The 18864-nt window shown below is 44.5% G+C and overlaps 2 protein-coding genes across 2 annotated transcripts in view; one reads left to right on the top strand and one right to left on the bottom strand.

Annotated features, from left to right (window-relative positions):
* Window positions 1–1349: 1349 nt before the first annotated feature.
* LOC115911233 (urotensin-2 receptor-like) lies at window positions 1350–3534 on the top strand. Its single transcript, XM_030962063.1, has one exon. It carries the CDS (start codon window positions 1417–1419, stop codon window positions 2515–2517), a length of 1101 nt encoding a protein of 366 aa, XP_030817923.1. The 5' UTR covers window positions 1350–1416; the 3' UTR covers window positions 2518–3534.
* An 8040-nt stretch (window positions 3535–11574) lies between these two features.
* The window catches only part of OGFOD3 (2-oxoglutarate and iron dependent oxygenase domain containing 3), a 44038-nt gene continuing 36748 nt past the window's right edge, over window positions 11575–18864 (bottom strand). Inside the window, exon 9 of the mRNA XM_030962071.1 lies at window positions 11575–11709. Coding sequence (XP_030817931.1) covers window positions 11687–11709 — 23 coding nt within the window. The 3' untranslated portion in view covers window positions 11575–11686. The remainder of the gene's footprint in view (window positions 11710–18864) is intronic.

The following is an 18864-nucleotide window of genomic DNA, read 5'->3' as shown; positions in this document are numbered from 1 at the left end:
GAATACAGCATTTTGGTTCCCTTGGAAATTGTCCTTTGACTATGGACTGCCCTATCTCTGTTTTCTCTACAATAAGATGGAAATGCAAGGTGCTTACTGATTTTGCAGCTGTCCCCAGACTTCTTGCCTAAGGGGAAAAGTTGTCTCTGTGAACCTCATACTCTCTTATACGCTCTCTCCCTCCCCCTCTTCACAAGAGCCAGCCACCACTAAAGTTCGAATTTTAAATCTTATGACAGCACTGTCGTGCTTCTTAGTGTAAAATTCAAAATACGAGCTACTTCCAGGGATAAAGGAGGCTCTTTCAGCGCGGGCTCGCCATCCACCTCCACCTCAGCGTCTCTCCGAGCGCTTTGCTTCGCGCGGGGCACCTGCGGAGCGCGGCTGCCTCTGGCTCTCCCTGTCGGTCACTGACGCCTCTCTGCCCGATGAGCTGAAGCGCAGCGCCGAGCCCCACAGCCAGCGGTGCCACCGCGGGAGGGGAGCGCCGAATTCCAGCGGAGTGCCCAGGAAAACTTTCCAGGAGGCTGACGCTGCCCGGCGGGGCTCGTTCCGCGCGGGACGCGGGGCGCTCCGGACACGTTCCCGGCGGGGACAGCCCCGTATCCGGAGGACAGAGCCCCGTTCCCGGCGGGGAGAGTCCCATTCCCATCTCGAGGAACCCCGTTCCCATCTCGGGGAGCCCCATTCCCGGCTGGGACAGCCCCGTTCTTGGCAGGGACAGCCCCATTCCCGGCTCGGAGAGCCCCGTTCCCGGCGGGGGGAGCCCCCTTCCCGGAGAACAGAGCTCCCTTCCCATCTCGGGGAACCCCGTTCCTGGCTCCGGGAGCCGCATTCCCAGCTCAGGGAGCGCCGTTCCCGGAGGAAGGAGCCCCGTTCTTGTCTCGGGGAGCCCCGTTCCCGGCTGGGACAGCCCCGTATCCGGAGGACAGAGCCCCGTTCCCGTCTCGGGGAACCCCGTTTCTGGCTCCGGGAGCCACATTCCTAGCTGAGGGAGCCCGGTTCCCAGCTCGAAGAGCCCCGTTCCCGGAGAACTGAGCCCCGTTCCCGGCTGGGACAGCCCCGTATCCGGAGGAGAGCCCCACTCCCGGAGAACAGAGCCCCGTTCCCGGAGGACAGAGCCCCGTTCCCGGCTCGGCGAGCCGCTCTCCGCAGGGTCCCCGCCCGGCGCTCTCGCCGCTCTCCCCGGAGCGCTCCCGGTCCCGGACGGCACCTGCGGGCCCCGCACGGGCGGGGCTCCGGGGGTCCCCGCGGGCTCGGAGCGGGGCAGCCCCGGCGGGGCGGGGGCGGCCCTTCCCCCCCGTTCCCCGGGGGCAGCCCGGTCCCGCCCTGCCTCCCGCGGGGGGCGGGGCGGCCGCCGCCGGGGCCGGGAGCTCCGGGGCCGGTGCCACGGTGCCGGGGCCGCCGCCGCCGCCCATGGAGCCCAACGGGACGGCGGCGGCGGGGGACAACGGGACGGCGGCGGCGGCGGGCGGCGGGGGAGCCCCCGGGAGCGGCCCCCTGCTCATCCCCTCGGCGTTCGGGACGGTGCTGTCGGTGATGTACGTGGCCGGGGTGGCCGGCAATGTCTACACGCTGGTGGTGATGTGCCACTCGGCGCGCTGCGCCGCCCCCATGTACAGCTCCATCGTCAGCCTGGCCCTGGCCGACCTGCTCTACCTCTCCACCATCCCCTTCATCGTCTGCACCTACCTGGCCCAGGACTGGTACTTCGGGGACCTGGGGTGCCGCATCCTGCTCAGCCTGGACCTGCTCACCATGCACGCCAGCATCTTCACCCTGACCCTCATGTGCACCGAGCGCTACCTGGCCGTCACCCGGCCCCTGGACACCCTGAAGCGGTCGCGGGGCTACCGGAAGGTCACGGCGGGGGCTGTGTGGTCGGTGTCGCTGCTGCTCACGCTGCCCATGATGCTGATGGTCACGCTGACCGAGGGGGGCAAGGCGGAGGGCAAGGTGAAGAGGATGTGCGCGCCCACCTGGAGCGTGGACGCCTACAGGACCTACCTGACCGTGCTCTTCAGCACCAGCATCATGGCCCCGGGCATCATCATCGGCTTCCTCTACACGCGCCTGGCCAGGACCTACCTGGAGTCCCAGAGGAACCCGCCCCACAAGGAGAAGAGCAAGAGGTCCCCCCGGCAGAAGGTCCTCATCATGATTTTCAGCATCGTGCTGGTTTTCTGGGCCTGCTTCCTGCCCTTTTGGATCTGGCAGCTGGTTCGCCTCTACAGCAGCTCCCTGCAGCTCACCACCCAAACCCAGAAGTGCATTAACTACCTGGTGACCTGCCTGACCTACAGCAACAGCTGCATCAACCCCTTCCTCTACACCCTGCTCACCAAAAACTACCGGGAGTACCTGCGCAACCGGCACCGCAACTTCTACAGGTTCACGTCCTCCTTCCGCAAGAGGGGCTCCAACCTGCAGTGCTCCTGGGGCCGCTCCATGTCCTCCAGCAACCAGTACGACTACAGCTCCGAGGCGCTGGGCATGGCCACGCTCAAGGACAAGTGAGGAAGAGGAGGCGCTGCTAACACGCAGGGACCAGCAAAGCATCCGGCCAAGGTAGGGCTTTGGGGACCCCCTAGCCCTGAAGGGTTCTGAAAACTCGTTTTTGGTGCTCTCTGTCTAGAGAGGGGCAAGAAGTCGTGTGGATGCAAGTGCTGCAAGATGAGTCTGGAGTTCCACCTGGCTGAGGGATGTTGGGGGGGGTCCTGCCGGGAGCCAGCAGTAGTTTGGGACAAATCCTGCAGGGTTTGGGGTGCAGAAGATGAGGTGGATGCTCTGCTTGGTTTTGCCATGAACCGGTTTCACACCTGGCTGAGTTTCGGCTCCAGCCCTGCACATCGTGTGGTTTCTCAGTGCTGCCCTGGGGCTCCAGCTGGGTCAGAGCTGCAGAAATCTGAAATTGGCCCAGGATCACTTAACTGAGCTGCCAGCCTCGGGTTTGCCCTGTGTGTTAAAAGAGACTTTTAAGCCCCTTTTCCTATTTCCTGTTACATTATGATGCACTACTGTTCTATCGAGCTTAAAGTCTCTATTTTAAAATTCATTGCAGCAGCACTTTGAACTCCAAGCATTCAAAAACCTCCAGGTAAGCTGTTAGAAACCACAAGATTACCTAAAAAAAAATTAAAAACCGTTGTAACTTTTTAAGCTTTCTACCTAAGGTGGTTTGAATTTGCCACTGATTTTTTCTTCTTGAAAAAGTTAGTCCTTTTCTTAAGAGTCAACAGAGCTTGACAAACCTGAAAATTTACCTTGGAAGAAATAAAAAATTATTTATAATCCTATCACTCAAAGACCTGAGGCTCTAAGAAAAATGACTGAATCCTATACCATGAAACTCATCATAAAAGAGACAAATTTTTTCATGACATTTGATCAAAACCAATGTTTTGCCTCAATGTATTCTGCTCATTTTCTCCCTGCTTGGCATCTCACAGTAAAACCTTCAGCACAGATCCTGGAGATGCCTGTGAGCACTTAAACAATTGTAAAGTGTCAGTTTATAAATAAATGCTTATTAAAAATGGACCCTTGCCTGGTCTCTTCACCCAGCTCAGGGGGGTGTGTTTATCAGGGCAGATGCTGAAAATAGCAGTTTCCAGCTGGGGGGATGCAGTTGGGGTCAATATTCTTCTTTCTTGTTCTGGGACAGACTCTGGGGATAAGCAAAGCATGGTAGGAGTTGCACAAACTCCTGTCAGCAGCTGGTGATGCCCAGGGAGCTCAGAAGCAGCAGCAGTGTAAGGAGCTGTCATTTCCACTTTTTTATTATTTATTACTTATTCCACTTTTTTATTATTTATTACTTATTCCAGCCCCCATCTGCCTGAGCAGAGTCCCCCTGCAGCCCTGCAGTGCTGCATTCCCGTGTCCTTGGCTGCTCCTCTCGTGTCCCACACCAGACTTTAGGGTCTGGATGTGCCCCAGCAGAGACACCAAGTGCCAACAGCACAGACAGGGCTGGAGAGCAGGGAACAGGGACAGGCTGGATTCTGTGCACTCAGCCAGCAGAAAAACGCACAGGTTGGATGAAGGTGTTTCTGTGCTGGAGTCAGCATTCTCTTGGGATGCTTTCTGGGGAGCAGGGGAGTGAGGAACTCACCTTGCCCATGTTGCTTTTAACCACAGGGCTGTCTTTGAAACACCAGTGATCACTTTGTCATATTCCAGTGCTGCACAGACTCCAAGCTGGGCATCATAAATAGTCCTAATGTTGTCCATTCCTTCTGAAACAGGGGGACTAACACACAATTCGTGTTGGGAACTGGCAGGGAGAGCAGCATTCAGCAGATTTTCAGAACAACTTTTCAGAACAACTTTTCAGAACTTAATTGATTGTTTAATTATTAATTCCAAACTCATTGCTACTTTCCCTTTGGTTCCCATTTCTGAGGCTGGAAGTCTCTCCCATATAAGAATTAAAAAGATAAGACAGAACTCAGAAGGCATTTTGGGAAGGCTGGAGTGTGAATGTCATGTGCAAAGTGTGTCTGGACAGAAGTCCTGGCAGAACCAGGCATGCATCCCATGAGCAGGACAGGGATCAAAAAGTGTTTTAGGAACTTTGCTTTGTACTTTAAAAAAGAAAAAAAATTTAAAAAGCTGAGCAGCCTAAACCCACAGTTATTAATAAGAGGGGGAAGCTGAAAAGGAGTTCTGCCTGGGGAAAAAAAAAGGTGAAAAGGAGATTCTGTTGCTCTGCCCAGTAGTGGCTGTGATTTCTGTGCCACAGGGTGGGAGCATGAAGCAGCAGAGGGTTGATGGAGGAACACCCAAATAATCCATAACAGTGTGCCCAGCTGGTCAAGGAGGGTGATTCTCCCCCTCAGCACTGAGAAGGGAGAGTTGGAATTCCCAAAGCCATGAATTAAAAACATTGTGAAAATTGAGATGATCGCAGTCTGGATGAGGTGACACCAAACACAAATTCTGTGTTTGGTGTCACTTCAGGTAAATCTGAAGCATCTCAGGCCAGGCCTGAGTAACAGCAGGGAAGTCAGTGGGGCTCTAACTGAAAAACAACATCTGCAGAGTTCCTGGAAAACTATTTTACTTTGGTTATTTTGCACTCCAGGAAATCAGGTTCTGTGTACCCTGGGGTCACTTGTCACACCTAAATCATGGTAATCCTGTGGTTCTTAATGCTTTGGGTGTTTTTATTATCAACGAAATGTTGCAGCAGCCTCAGTGACACAGTCCCTTCTTCAGAAGCATGGTAAATGGGAATTTTAGGAAAGGCAGGAGCCTTTTTCTTGTTGGGCCAGAGGCTGTCACTGCAAAACTCCATACACGCTTTACAAAAAGGAAAATAATTTAATCGTTAGAGATTTTTTTTTCCAATGCCCCTTGCGATTTAGGGGTTTATACACACAAAAAAAAAAAAAAAACCAAAAAAAAACAAACAACAAAAAACCAACCTCAACCCAGAGTGGGAAAGAAAAGCAGTTTCATCCTGAGTGCTCTCTCCTTCCTTTATGGTGGATCTCCTCCTCAGGTGGGAGCTGCTGCAGCAATGGCAATTTTTCCACTTTTACTTGAAAAGACAAAGACCACTCCTTTATGGGGCAAATGAGGATGGTTGTTTTCATCAGACACAGGAGAATCCATCTGAACCTTATGGAATTTTTGCAGCCTTTACTTTCAGTCACTTTTTAAAAAATCATCTTTCTCTCCACTTTCAAAAAACAAATTTGCAATCAAAGCTCAAAAGCCCCACATTACAATTCCCTCGTGAGCTCCAGCAAATCATTAACATTTTAACTCTTATTTCAACAGTCAGGTTTGGTGCTTGGTGTGTGACCAAAAGAGAGGGGACTTGATGAGCATTTTGCACCTTGAGCTGCAAGGGGACACAGGGGGATTAACTGTGGGGAATGGGGGGGATGACAGAGTCCATAATTTATTGTAACCAATTACAATCTAATATAATCTAATATAATGCACATGTAATATTTTATATATTACAATATTATAATTTATATTATATTATATTATATTATATTATATTATATTATATTATATTATATTATATTATATTATATTATATTATATTATATTATATATCTAATACTATATAGTTATATAATAAGATAGAGTTAATATAACAATATATTATGATATATAGTAATATATAATGGTATATATTACATATAATGATATATATTATATATATAATAGAATATATATAATATTAGAAAATATATAATATATATAATATTATATATTATATAAAATATATTTTTATATATTATATAATAGAATATATAGACATAATATATAAAATATATAATATTTTTTATATTATAATCTCTATATAATCTGAGAGAAGAGAGCACATAAAGCTCATAGCAGAGCCCACCCCTCAAGCCCTGGGTGCAGAAAACGTAGGGAAATCCTCAGGGCAGCCCCTGAAAGTCAGGAAGTTTTGCTAGACCTCTGTCTGCTCTCAGGACACTCAGATTTTCTGTCTCATTCCCGAGTCCCTCTCGTGGCAGCAGCAAGTTCCCATCCCGAGGTCTCAGGAAGAAAATTTGCTTTTTATTTCTAGGCTTTAAAACAGAGAGCTTGCCCCAAATCACAACACAACATTACAACATAAGAGCAATTTATCCCTTTAAAACAGCAGAACATTGCTTCAGCATCTGGAGGGGGAGAGAAGAGAAAAACCTCCTTCCAGGAGTTAAATTCCCATTTTTTTCCTCTGCCAAACCCAGACTAATTTCATTCTTATCATTTTGCACAGCATCCTCCCATCCAGCACCCACAGAAACACCCAGGGCTGGTGACTCACTCCAAAACTGGGGGTTTTCTGCCTGATAATATTGGGGTTTGCTGTGTTTCTGGTTTTTCTGCCTGATAATATCGGGGTTTGCTGTGTTTCTGGTTTTTCTGCCTGATAATATTGGGGTTTGCTGTGTTTCTGGTTTTTCTGCCTGATAATATTGGGGTTTGCTGTAAGTCTCTGGTTTTTCTGAGGAATGGAGAGATGCTGAGTTAATGACTGTGATTTATGAGAAATAAATTGCTTTGTCTTCAAAACAGTAGCCACAGCTTTGCAGGGTGTAAGTAGCCTGTAAAGTTATTGTTATTAGCATTATACAAGTTTTTTGCCCTTGTTTGGGAATGTGTCTAAAGCACAGCAGGGAGAAAGGATGCCTCAACTGGTGGCAAAGTGTTGGGAAGGGTTGGATGACTCAGGCTGAGCTTTGTGGAGGGAGAAACTCCTCCAGCCAAACCTGTGGGATGCAACAAACTTCTGTCAGACTCCCCCCAAAAATTAATATATTAATATTACAAAAATAATACTAATATAATATAATATAATATAATATAATATAATATAATATAATATAATATAATATATATATAATTTATATATAATATAATATATAATTTATATTATATTATATTATAATATATAATTTATATATAATATATTATATTATATTATATTATATTATATTATATTATATTATATTATATTATATTATATTATATTATATTATATTATATTATATTATATATGTAATCATATTGATATATTAATAAAACAATATGTTAATATTAAAGTATTGCTATAATAATAACTGGAAATATTAATATATTAATGTTATGCTAAATATAGGTATATTAAAATCTTAAATGGGACACATATCAAAATTATATCAAATATATATTTTTTATCATAAATATTTCCGCTCAGGAATGCAGCTTTCTGCCCACGCTGAGTTTCTGGTTTGGCATATATCTCTTTTGGGGGAGCCTAATTTCAGTTTAACAAATGTGAATGGTCAAAAGTGAGCTTTGTGTTCTGTGGTCACAACTGGAGCCCAAAGAAAATGCTGCCAATGGAACTTACCAAAACAAAACTGCTGCATCATTTTACTTTGGTCACCCACCCAAGAAAGGGAGAATTAAAAGAGGAAAGGGAGAAATGAATCCTGTAGAAGTCTTCTGGCATTTGGGCTCTGCTTTTCTGGTTCTCTCCATTTATAATACCAGTTTTAATTTAAATGAAACATTTTGGTGAGCACTAGAAATGCTTCTACAGTCAGAGACGGGGTCAAGAGTTAAAAAGCAGTCATTAAAACATTTATTAAAAAAGGCTGAACTTCAAAACTGTGGAAGATCCTACCCAGACCCCTCCATCGAGATATCTGGAAGGAAAGTAGTAAATAAGTAGTAAATAAGTTGTAAATAAGTAAATAACAGTCAAACCACATGCTTGGCAGAGGGAACAGCTCTAAAACCAAAGCCATGCTAATGCTGGAGGAGTAAAATCTGCCAAGTTTGTTCCAGCTTGTTTTGGCCAATCTCTCTCTGAGGTGCTGTTAGTCTTTCCTTGTGCATTCCTGTTAGGATCTTGAATTCAGCTCCTGAATTCTTAACTAGAACCAAACATGATTCCATCCAAACAAAGCAAGGGAGATTCCTGAAGCTAAATGTGGTGTGTCCAAAAACACAGCCTGTCAGAGACAGTTCATTGTGTGCTCCTGCAAGCCAGGGATCTCCGTCAAACTCACAGCCTTCTACCTCTGTTATTCTTTTAAATATCAGCCTGACATTTGAGAAGCACAGGGCTGCCTCTTGCAAGAAGGCACTGCAGAGTAATTATTCTTGGGTACACTGAGCCCATCTTTCAAAAATCTGCAAGAATGGAGCAGGTGAATTAACTCTAATGTAAAAGGGGAGGCAGAACAGCAGCGCTGACATGTGCAGAGGGGACACCTGAACCCACAGAGGCAGCAGCAGCTCCTGTGCCAGGCTCCCACAGCCCCTCCCTGGCTGGCAGCATCCCCCAGCACTGCACTGCTCAAAATCCCAGCCACCCCACAGGTTTAAATCAAATTTCTCCTTTTTCTTTGTAACAGATGGGTTTTTTCTTTCATTTAACACCATAGAAGGCAATGTTTTACAGAAATGGCTTTGCTGTAAAATCAGCTGGAGCTCCACATTTTGAAAACAGCTTCCTGCCCCTGGCAGTGTCCAGGTTAAGGGGTGGTAGCAGGAGCATTTGAGGGGTCTGCAGCCCCTGCCTGCCCTGTTCCCTGCAGCCAAATACATTTATTTACCTTCCTTCACCTCAGCTGCTGCTGGGGGCTCAGAGGCTTCTTCCCCAAAAGCTCTGGTGCTGTTGATAGCACAGGCAGGCTTAGAACAAATCAGTGAATGAAAACCAGGAGGGATTTCCCAGGGTTTGGTGCTTGTGATGCTGGTCACAAGGGTTCTTGGGATGAAGAAAGAGATGAGATCTTTGACTTCATGATCAGAAGGCTTGATTTATTATTTTATGACATATATATGCTACATTATACTATACTACAAAGAAAAAGCAGGAAAGCTTTTCAGAAGCTGCTAACTTAAAAATAGAAAAGTAAAGAATGATAACAAACTCTGCTCTCTCAGACGCAGTCTGAGAGAGCTCTCAGTTCTAGATTGGCTATTATTTCTAAATATTGAAGATGAGCTAATCTAGACTGACCTGTTGCATTCTACAGCAGCAGATAACCTATTGTTTATGTCTAGTTCTGAACTTCTCAGCTTCAGCAGGAAAAATCTTAAGAGAAGATTTTTCATAAAAGAAATGTCTGTGACAGGTGTTGGAGCCCGCCACAGTGCTGGAGTGAGCACAGGGATTCACTGCAACAGGGCAGCTCAGAATCCTGGATCCTGCTAGAAAATGACCTCAGGGGGATCACTTGTGCTGCTGTCCATTGCCTAGAAAATGGCAATGCTGTTTCCAGTGCCTGTGGAAATTTTAAGGTCACATTTTAAGGCGTCACTGTTGTGTGTGACAGGTTTTGAGGTCACTGGGTGAGAGATGCTGTGTGTGAAGGGGAAAAGGTCTCCTTGTAGGGGTAACTTGGGGTTCAGGGTAGCTGTCCATGGTCAGACAGAGAAATGTGTGCAAACCAGAACCTCTCTGCCTTTGATTTATGGCAGTGGGCAGTGAAGATGCTCCTTCACCCCTGCCCTGGCAGCTGTGTCTGGCTGGAATGAGCCTCCTCATACAAACACCAGCATTTCAGTGCACCAGGATCATAATTCTGCATTTCAGTGCACCAGGATCATAAATGCAGGGCCACTAATGAAGGAAGGAATGATGCATCTGACTCCATCTTATCAGAAGGCTAATTGATTACTTTATGATACTATATTAAAGAATACAGAAAGGATACTTAGAGACGGCTAAAGAGATAATAATGAAAACTTGTGACTCTTTTCAGACTCCCAACACAGCTTGGCCCTGATTGGCCAAAGAGTGAAAACAACTCACAGCAGAATCCAATGGAACAATCACCTGTGGGTAAACAATCCCCAAACACATTCCATGCGAGCACAACACAGGAGAAGCAAATGAGATAAGAATTGTTTTCATTTTTTCTGAGGCCTCTCTTGCTGCCTTTCAGCTTCCCAGGAGAAAAAACCTGGGTGAAGGGATCATGTTCAAGGAATGTCAATGCCACCAGCACCCTCCTTAAAGCCCTTCCTTGGGGAGAGACAACAGGAGATGGGCAGGGAAGCAAAATCTCTCCTTTTTCTCCTGGGAGCCTCACGCCCACATTATGGGCTGGGATCAGTGCAGGTAAGGACACGCTACCCATGCAGAGGAGGCTGCACAGACAGAATTATCCCAACACTCATTACTGGCTGCTAAACACAGCAGAACCTCCCTGTCACTTTGCTGCTGCCATCCTTTTAGAATGATTAAATCTGTTGAGGAACCTCTGCCTGCCTGAGGCACAGCACAATTAATTCCCAACAAGAGAAGCAGAGGAAATCACAACCAACTAACTTTGCTTGGCTGCTTTCGTGTGTTGGGGTTTTTTTTAATACAAAGGCGAGTTTCTTATGGAAAATGTCCCTCAAAATTCAAAGCATTGCTTCAATCCTTGCAGCAGCTTCTCTTAGGCCAGAAGAGAAAGTGAAGCTCCACATCCTGTGGTGCCCAGTGTTAAAGCTCCTTGCAGATCTCATTTAAGTGGGGAGGGACCACAGTGGAGGGATGGAGAACCACTTGGGCTTTTACCTCCATCCATATAGGAGAATATTTTCTCTCCTGAGGACTGTGTGCTTTGGGGTATTTAGTATCTATCTCTGTTATGCAGGAAAAAAAAAAAACAACAAAAAAAAAACCCACAACCACAACAAGTTTTGGGTTTAGTCCAAATTTTTTTAAATAAAAATTTTTTAAAGAAAAATCTTTAAATCTGTAATTTCATGGTATGGGGAAGGTGTTTGTATCCCCCAATTCCAGTTCTTGTGTTCACAGTCTCAGGTGTGGGGAGAAGGGCTGGGACAGCCACACCCCCTGCAAAACACAGAGGTGAAATCCCTGATGTGTCACCCTGAATTACTCAGTGATGAGAGCACAGAGAAATGGCTTCAGGCTGAGAGGAGCCTGAGGAAGGCAATGCTGCATCACCTCACTGACCACAGGCAGATTTATCTCCTTTGCACTTCCAAAGTGACAAATGGTCAAAGCCTCCAAGAGGTTGTGGCTCCTCCAATCCTTTTGGAAGGAAGGAAGAGTCTGTTCTGAACCTCATCCTTCCCAACATGCTTCAGAACAAAGTAAATTTATTTTTCTGCAAGAGAGAAGACATTGGAACAAGCCAGATCTTGTATCTCTGGCAACACACCAGTCTTTTGTAAAGGCATCCTCGAACTTCTTCTACCTTGCTTTCAGTTCAAATGCTGCAAAAAAAAAAGGAAAGTCATTTTTAAACGGGTTTTTCAGGGCAAACTTTGTAAGTTAAATGCTGCAGAACACAAGAGTCATCAAAGCAGGTTGATTTTAAAACCTGACAACCTTGACAGCCTCCTTGCAGCAGTGCAGAGCCATGTCAGTTCTGCTGTTACCCGTGGTTACAAAACTGGTGAATGAAATGAAATGAAATTAAATGAAAAGAAATAGAATCCAAACCTGCCCAGAGTTGCAGCTCTCACACAGGCAGGACAAATGACCTGATGGTAACTCCTGGAGTACTCCACTGGCTCCTCAATTGAATATTTTGTCAAAGTGCTCTAAATTAACAGAACTCACCCATTCTGAGTCTGGGCTGCTGAGAAGATGAAGTTCCTGGTGGGCTCTACATTATTTTAAATATCCCCTTTTTTTTAAACAAGAGGACAAAGCTTAAGGCAGATCTCCAAGACATCCTGTGATTTCAGGTAGAGAAGTGTTATGGGATATTCTCTCATTGCCCCAGAGGAAAAAGAATCAAGATAAAGTGTGAGCTAGAATTCATCTTTTCAGTCAGTAATGTCTTCTAAATTAATAAGGCAGAAGCAGCTGCTTTAGCAAAACAATTAAACAGTGTCACATATTTTCTGAAAAATCCTTTTGCTAGGATTTTTTCTCCTGAGAAGCTGAGAGGCCTCAGAAATGAAATGTAACCAATGATTATCTGCTGCTGTGGAATGCAACAGGTGCATCTGTGATTGGCCTCATGTGGTTGTTTCTAATTAATGGCCAATCACAGTCCAGCTGTCTCAGACTCTCTGGTCAGTCACAAAATTTTATTATCATTCCATTCCTTTTCCTTTCAAGCCTTCTGATGAAATCCTTTCTTCTATTCTTTTAGAATAATTTTTAGTATATCATTTTCTTTTAATATAATATATATCATAAAATAATAAATCAGCCTTCTGAAACGTGGAGTCAAGATTCTCATCTCTTCCCTCATGCTGAAAACCCACAAACACCACCACAAAACAGCACCTCAATAAAGCAGTGACTTCCCACTGGCCATCTCCACACACTGCCTCTGTCCCCCTGGGTTTTCTGCTGGATTTTGGGGCTGCTGTGCTGACAAGAGGATGGCAGCAATGCTGTCAGGATCCTTCCTCCCTGTTAAGTGTCCCAGAGCATCTCCCCATGGCACTGCTTTCCCACCAACCTCCTTTCTTTACCCAAGAAGCTACAAAAAATCAGCAGCTCCTGGCAGCAGAGGATGGCTGGAGAAGGGCTGCAGGCTGATCTCAACCCCCAGGATGAGGTGAATTGTCTCTAAACAGCATTTCAGACTCTGCTTGTAAATGGATCCCACCCTCTGCTGAAGTCTCTGGAACAGCAGCTCCTTTTCCCTTTCCCCATCCTGTGCATCCCTGTGATTTCAATCTGTCATTTGGGGTGTCACACCTTGCCATTCAGCACTCAGTGTCACCCAGGTCTAGCATCTGCTCCTTCCCAGCCCCTCTTCATCTGCTCCTTCCCCTCACCTGCAATGAGTCCCACAAGGAGCCCAAATATCCCTTCCCAACCCCCCCATGGGGACTTTCCTTCCTCCACCACCTCCTTGGGGTGTCCAGATGTGTCCTCCCCATCCCAGCTGCTGAGAGCCACAGCAAACCCTCCAGCCCCACCAAACCCCAAATCCCCTCCTGGGGTGGTCCCCACCACCCACCTGGGGCTGGGGCACACCGGGGTCTCCTCATCTGGGGTTTGTGCAGTCCGAATTCCTGTAAGCAGCAGTTTTATTGTCTCTTCCCAACATAAACTGGACAAATTGATGGAGCCCAGGCTCTGAGGATAAACACCATCCCCAGTGTTTAGAGAAGCTGTCTCCAGGAGGAGACAGGGCTGACACCCTGGGAGCTCCTGGGGGACACGTCCCTGGCAGGAACCTTCCCCTGCTCTCAGTGGGGAGAAATCCTAGGAAAACCTCAAGATTATAACAACCTGAAAGTTGTTTTGCTGAAATACAGAGGGTTTGTGGCACCTGAGGCTGTTGCACAAATTCTTGCCAAGGACTGGCTCCAGCCCAGAGGGAGCGCCCAGCTCCAACACGCCCATGTTGCAAAACCTTCATTTTTATGGAGTTTTCATATTTCTGATTAGTTTCAGCTTTTTAGCTGTTTAGGAATGGTAAATCCTCCTGTGATTAGGAAGCATTCTTGGCTATTATCTCTAAAAAGAGCTTCAGTATTTGCAGTCAGGCTCATACTCATGAAGGAGACTGGGATTAGATAAGCTCATTAAGCCAAGCATTCTTTCCACACCTGTGTTCTTCCCAACAAAATAATAATTTTTCAGTTTCAAGGCTGTTAATTGAGAGGCAGATTTTACTTGTCACACTGATGCAAACATGAACCCCTGGCATGCTCCATGACTAAAGCTGGCTCAGATGTGCTGTCCTCCCCTTCCAGGGCCATGGACACAACTGGAAAACCCATGTCTGTATCTGAGTGATCCAGTCTGGTGTAGCTGGACTACTCAGAATGCACCCAGCAAGCAGGTGCTGCTATTAGAGAACTGGAATTTTATTAATTTAAAAGATTTGGAATATCCTTTGTCTCCTCTGCAGGACAAACAAGCCCTCAGCAGCTCGTGGGAGGAAGCTGTGGATGTCTAGAGCAGGAGTGACTGAACCTTCTCCCAGCCCCACATCCATCCCCAGCCAGAAGGAAATAAAAGCAGGGCTCACTAACCCTGATATCTGCTTTTCAAGCTAATTGATTGACTCATTCCCTCAGTTTCATTCATTATAAACAAGGCTTTAAGGCTCAAATATTTCTGGTTTTTTGTTCTGTCTATATGGTCTAACAAGAGGCCTTGGCAGCTCCTGATGACCCTGTCATATTTGTAAATTTAACACAGAAACCTTTACCAGTGCACCACAATTACAGAATTATTACACCTCCCACTCCAGGGGAGCTGGGCCATCAAACATCTTCATTTCTGCCTTGCCCAGATCCTGCAAATCACAAACCTGGCCTGACCAGAGGACAGAATCATTAATTTAGACCTGAACATCTCAGAAATATCTTCCTGTACAACTCAGCTATGGAAAGGTTTTTGATTACTGCCCTTTTGTGCATGCCTTGTGGCTGAAGTATTTCATTTAAGGAGAATGATTAGGAAGAGGACAAGTTTTAGCAGTCTGCTCCAAAGCCTTAAGTAAAAAATTAGCAACAGACTCAAAACGTGTTTAACTTGCATTGAAGGTGATAATTTTTGCAGCACTGGAATTCACTGACTCACCTCCATGCTAAAGGCATTAAAAAAACCAAAGTCAAGAGGTCTCAAGTTGCTGACAGCTGGGCACTGCTCCAGGTGGGCACAGAATTCCTGAGAAATCCACAGGAATCCTCAGGTCTTGTGCTGCTGCTGAGGTAGAGAAAGGAGATTTTTCCTGCTCGTGGTCTAAAGGGATCAAAACCTCCATCAAAATGTGTCCCTAGAAAGGGAAAAGAGGCAGGGGGAGGACTGGATCTCCAGGTACTGAGGAGCAGGTGCAGATTCCCTACAGCCCCATTAAAAGATTAATAAATTCATTTTTTTTCCTGTTTTTTCTTACAACTCCAAAACCCACAGATTTTCAACCCTTTTTTTTCCCCCAAAGGGAAACTTTCTGTACACTTCTGTACATTTATTAATTCAGTTTCGATTTCTTCTTGGATTATTTCTTATTTACAGGTCTAAATTCTATCCAGTTCCAGAAAAGGTGCAACAGAAACAAGCTGTGTGTGGAGGACACCATCACTTAAAAAATGCCCATTTGATAATTGCAGAAGAAAGCATAACCCATCATTTTTAAATAGGTGGATGCGGCATCACTTAACTTATTTTAGCATATTCACTGTTCATTATTAATTCAAGCAGAGGATGGACAGGATAAATAGCTGAAACAAATGAAAATTTTGTAAAAGGTTTGAACAGGAAGGGTTTTGCTGCCTGAAAGCTCTCAGTTTCCACCTGTCTGATCTAACGAAACAATAAAGCAGAGTGAGGAGGAGGAGAAAATGTCAGTTCCAAGTGACACAGACATGTCAGTGTAGGAGAAATCTCCTGTAGCTGCTCTCTGCCTGACATAATCTGAAATTTGCCTTCCCCCCTGCTTGGCTGGCTTCTGTAAAATTGCTTTTTCCCTACTAGTCAAGGTTTATTTTGATCATATTCATCCCTGTGGAAAGGAATGACTCTCAAATTAATTCCTATTTTCCTTTAATATAAAAAAACCCAAGAAAACACACATTTATGGCCCGTAGCAAAGTAGAAATAATCCAAGATCACTTCTGTCATTTCTTTTGTGTTGAGAAGTGTGGGGACTAAATGGGCTCAGAGTTTGTCTTCTTTCAGAGCAGCTTTTTAAGTTTTGAATCACCTGGTAAAACCTTCTTTTTACAAGGTTATTCAGTGAACCACAATTAAAACCCCATTATGCAGGGAGGACTCCCAGAACACGTCTGCTCTTCAGGAACATAAATCAGAAATAAACACAATTCCCAGCTCGAGGGAATGGAAGAAACCACCCCCCTGAGCCAAGACATGCAGAATGACTCCATTAGGAGCTGCCTCTGTTTATTCCCACAAGATTTAATGGTCTGGCTGGCAAGTTCATATGCTGAGGAGGTCACCTCCAAGGTAGGAATCCACGCAGAGACCTTCCCCTGGCAGGGAGAAGCTCTCTCAAAAGAAAACAGCAAGATTTTTGTTCTGTGGAGTCAGCAGCAAAGTGTCCAGGCACCTATATAAACAGCTTAAACGAATTGTATAAACTGAGGAATGAGACAAACCCTCAAGGTGTCTGAACAGCAAAATCGTGGCTCAGGAACTCGGTGTCTTTTTGGGGGGTGGAGGGGCTGCTGTGGTTTGTTAATTAAAGAACAGGAAGGGTATCCATGTCTAAAATGAGATTTTTTTTGCGCTCACTGGAGGACTATTCCAAGAAATTCCCTGGAACACGGAACATGAACACTCCACAAATCTCAGCTTCTCCCTATAAATAGAATATTTCCTTCAGAAAGGGGAAGGTTTCAGTGCAGCTCATTCGGAACAATCAGTCTGACCTGGCAGCTCGTGGATTCACCCACCATGGGTTCCTTGGACAGCCTCAGGGTTATTCAGCAGCAAACCAAGGTATTTTTAATTAGATGCATCTCAATACTACAAAAAGAAAGCAGATGGTACTTCCAGGCTGCTTTATTGATTCCAGAGTAAGAATTACTCAATTATTCAAGGCATTTCTTGTGGTCCCAAGGTCTGACTCACTCTCTCTGGTCTCTGTTGCAAAATTGCCTCCTCCTTGTCCAGGAGGTATCAGGAAACACAAGAATACTCAATAATGCTCACCTTGTCCTTATTTCAGCTTTACAGGAAAACAGGCAAGATGGAAAGAAATATTTCTGAAATAATCGGGCTAAACATGGACAATGCCTCTGCTAGAAGAAAAACAGGAGTATTTGGGAAAAAACCAAATGCTGAGGAATGAAAAATCTCCAAAAAAATTGAGTTAGAAATAAGTCTAATAAATATTAATTAGAAATTAATTAAATTCATATTAATGAAATTTAATTAAATGCAATTTAATAGCAATAGTAATATTTAACACTAGTGTTTATTAATATTAAATATAAATATCAATACTTAATCATAATACTCAATGCTATTAAATACTATTTAATTTAATACAATTTAATAATTATTTATTGTTTAAAATACTATTAATACTATTAATTAATACTATTAATACTATTAAATACTATTTCATAATAATACTTTTATTTAATGAAAATACTATTTGATACTATTAATAAATATTAATAAAATTAATAAAATTCCTATTAATAAATATTAATAGAAAGTCATAAAAATTTACCCTTTTTACGATTATTTCTAAAAATTAATTTTACAATTAATACCCCATGTTAGCTAAAAGGATCAGAGGAAAAAGCCAGCTCCTCTGCAGTGCTAGCAAGCCAGTCAGTGAATAAATAATGCCCTGAGCTCTGTCCCCTGGTCAGTACTTGGGACAGAAGTGGGAAGTGAAATGAATGATCTGAGGGGAGATGATGGACACACTCAAAAGATGTGTACTTGGCAAACTGGACATTTTTTATTTCCTTTGCACAGCCCACCCTGAAAAACTTTAGCCCAAAGCCAGCAGCACTCACAGAAGATAAAAAATGGCCACTTTTTTTTATTTTTGGGGATAAATTAACAACCAGGAAAAGAAAGCTGAAAGCAGGGCTCAGCCAAGGATGTAAAATGAACTTTCAGCTTCCTGAGGATGCTCCCAAGCCCCCGAGCAAGGCAGAGCTGCAGCTCTCAGGGTGCTCCCAAGGAGCAGAGGGCACTCAGGATTCCCACCCTCCAGGAGAAGCCTCAGCTGCATTTCCCAGGCTGAGACAATCCATGTGTGCCAGAGCCACCTGGGGCTCACAAAGGAAATAACTCTTCTGCTGCTCCTGCAATGTGTGCTTGGATTTCCACTAAAGACTGAAAAAAGGGAGCTGGGATTTTATTTTATTTTTTTATTTTTAAAATTTTATTTTTAAATTTCTATTTTATTTTTTAAAATTTTATTTTATTTATTTTTATTTTATGTTTCTTTTTCATTTGGAGAAGGTAGATGGGTTCTATTTATTCTTCCCCGCTCAAAGAGCACTGACCTCCAGCAGCATTTCCTGGTTTTAGAATTTAGAGTTTAGTTAGACAAGACAAAAGTATTGCACAGAGCTCTGCATGGGCAGCTTAGAGAGAACCAAATCCTCTGCAAACACTGTGCAAGGATATCTGGGTGGAGAAGGAACACCAGGAACTCTTACATTAAAAACAATAGAATCTTTTTTTACTGGATAAAGGAGAGCTGTGAGGGAGCAATTCAATACCAAGAAATGCAATTGAAGAAACAAAACCAGATTTCCTTAGTCACAGTGATCATCAATGCCTTTTCAGCTGTTTTATTTCAATGTGCACATTATTAGGTGCTACAGCCTCCTAAAGCACCCAGCTGCTGACCTTAAAAATAAGACATGAAGTTGAATTTCTGCTATAAATCCAAATTTAAATCTTTTTGTAAATTTGGTATCCTCGTACACATTTCTGGACTTGAAACTGAGATGGAG

This window comes from Camarhynchus parvulus, chromosome 18, assembly GCF_901933205.1.
Source record: "Camarhynchus parvulus chromosome 18, STF_HiC, whole genome shotgun sequence".
Classification (NCBI taxonomy): domain Eukaryota; kingdom Metazoa; phylum Chordata; class Aves; order Passeriformes; family Thraupidae; genus Camarhynchus; species Camarhynchus parvulus.
Note: the sequence above shows the minus strand (reverse complement) of the source record. Positions and strands in the feature narration are given on the sequence as shown.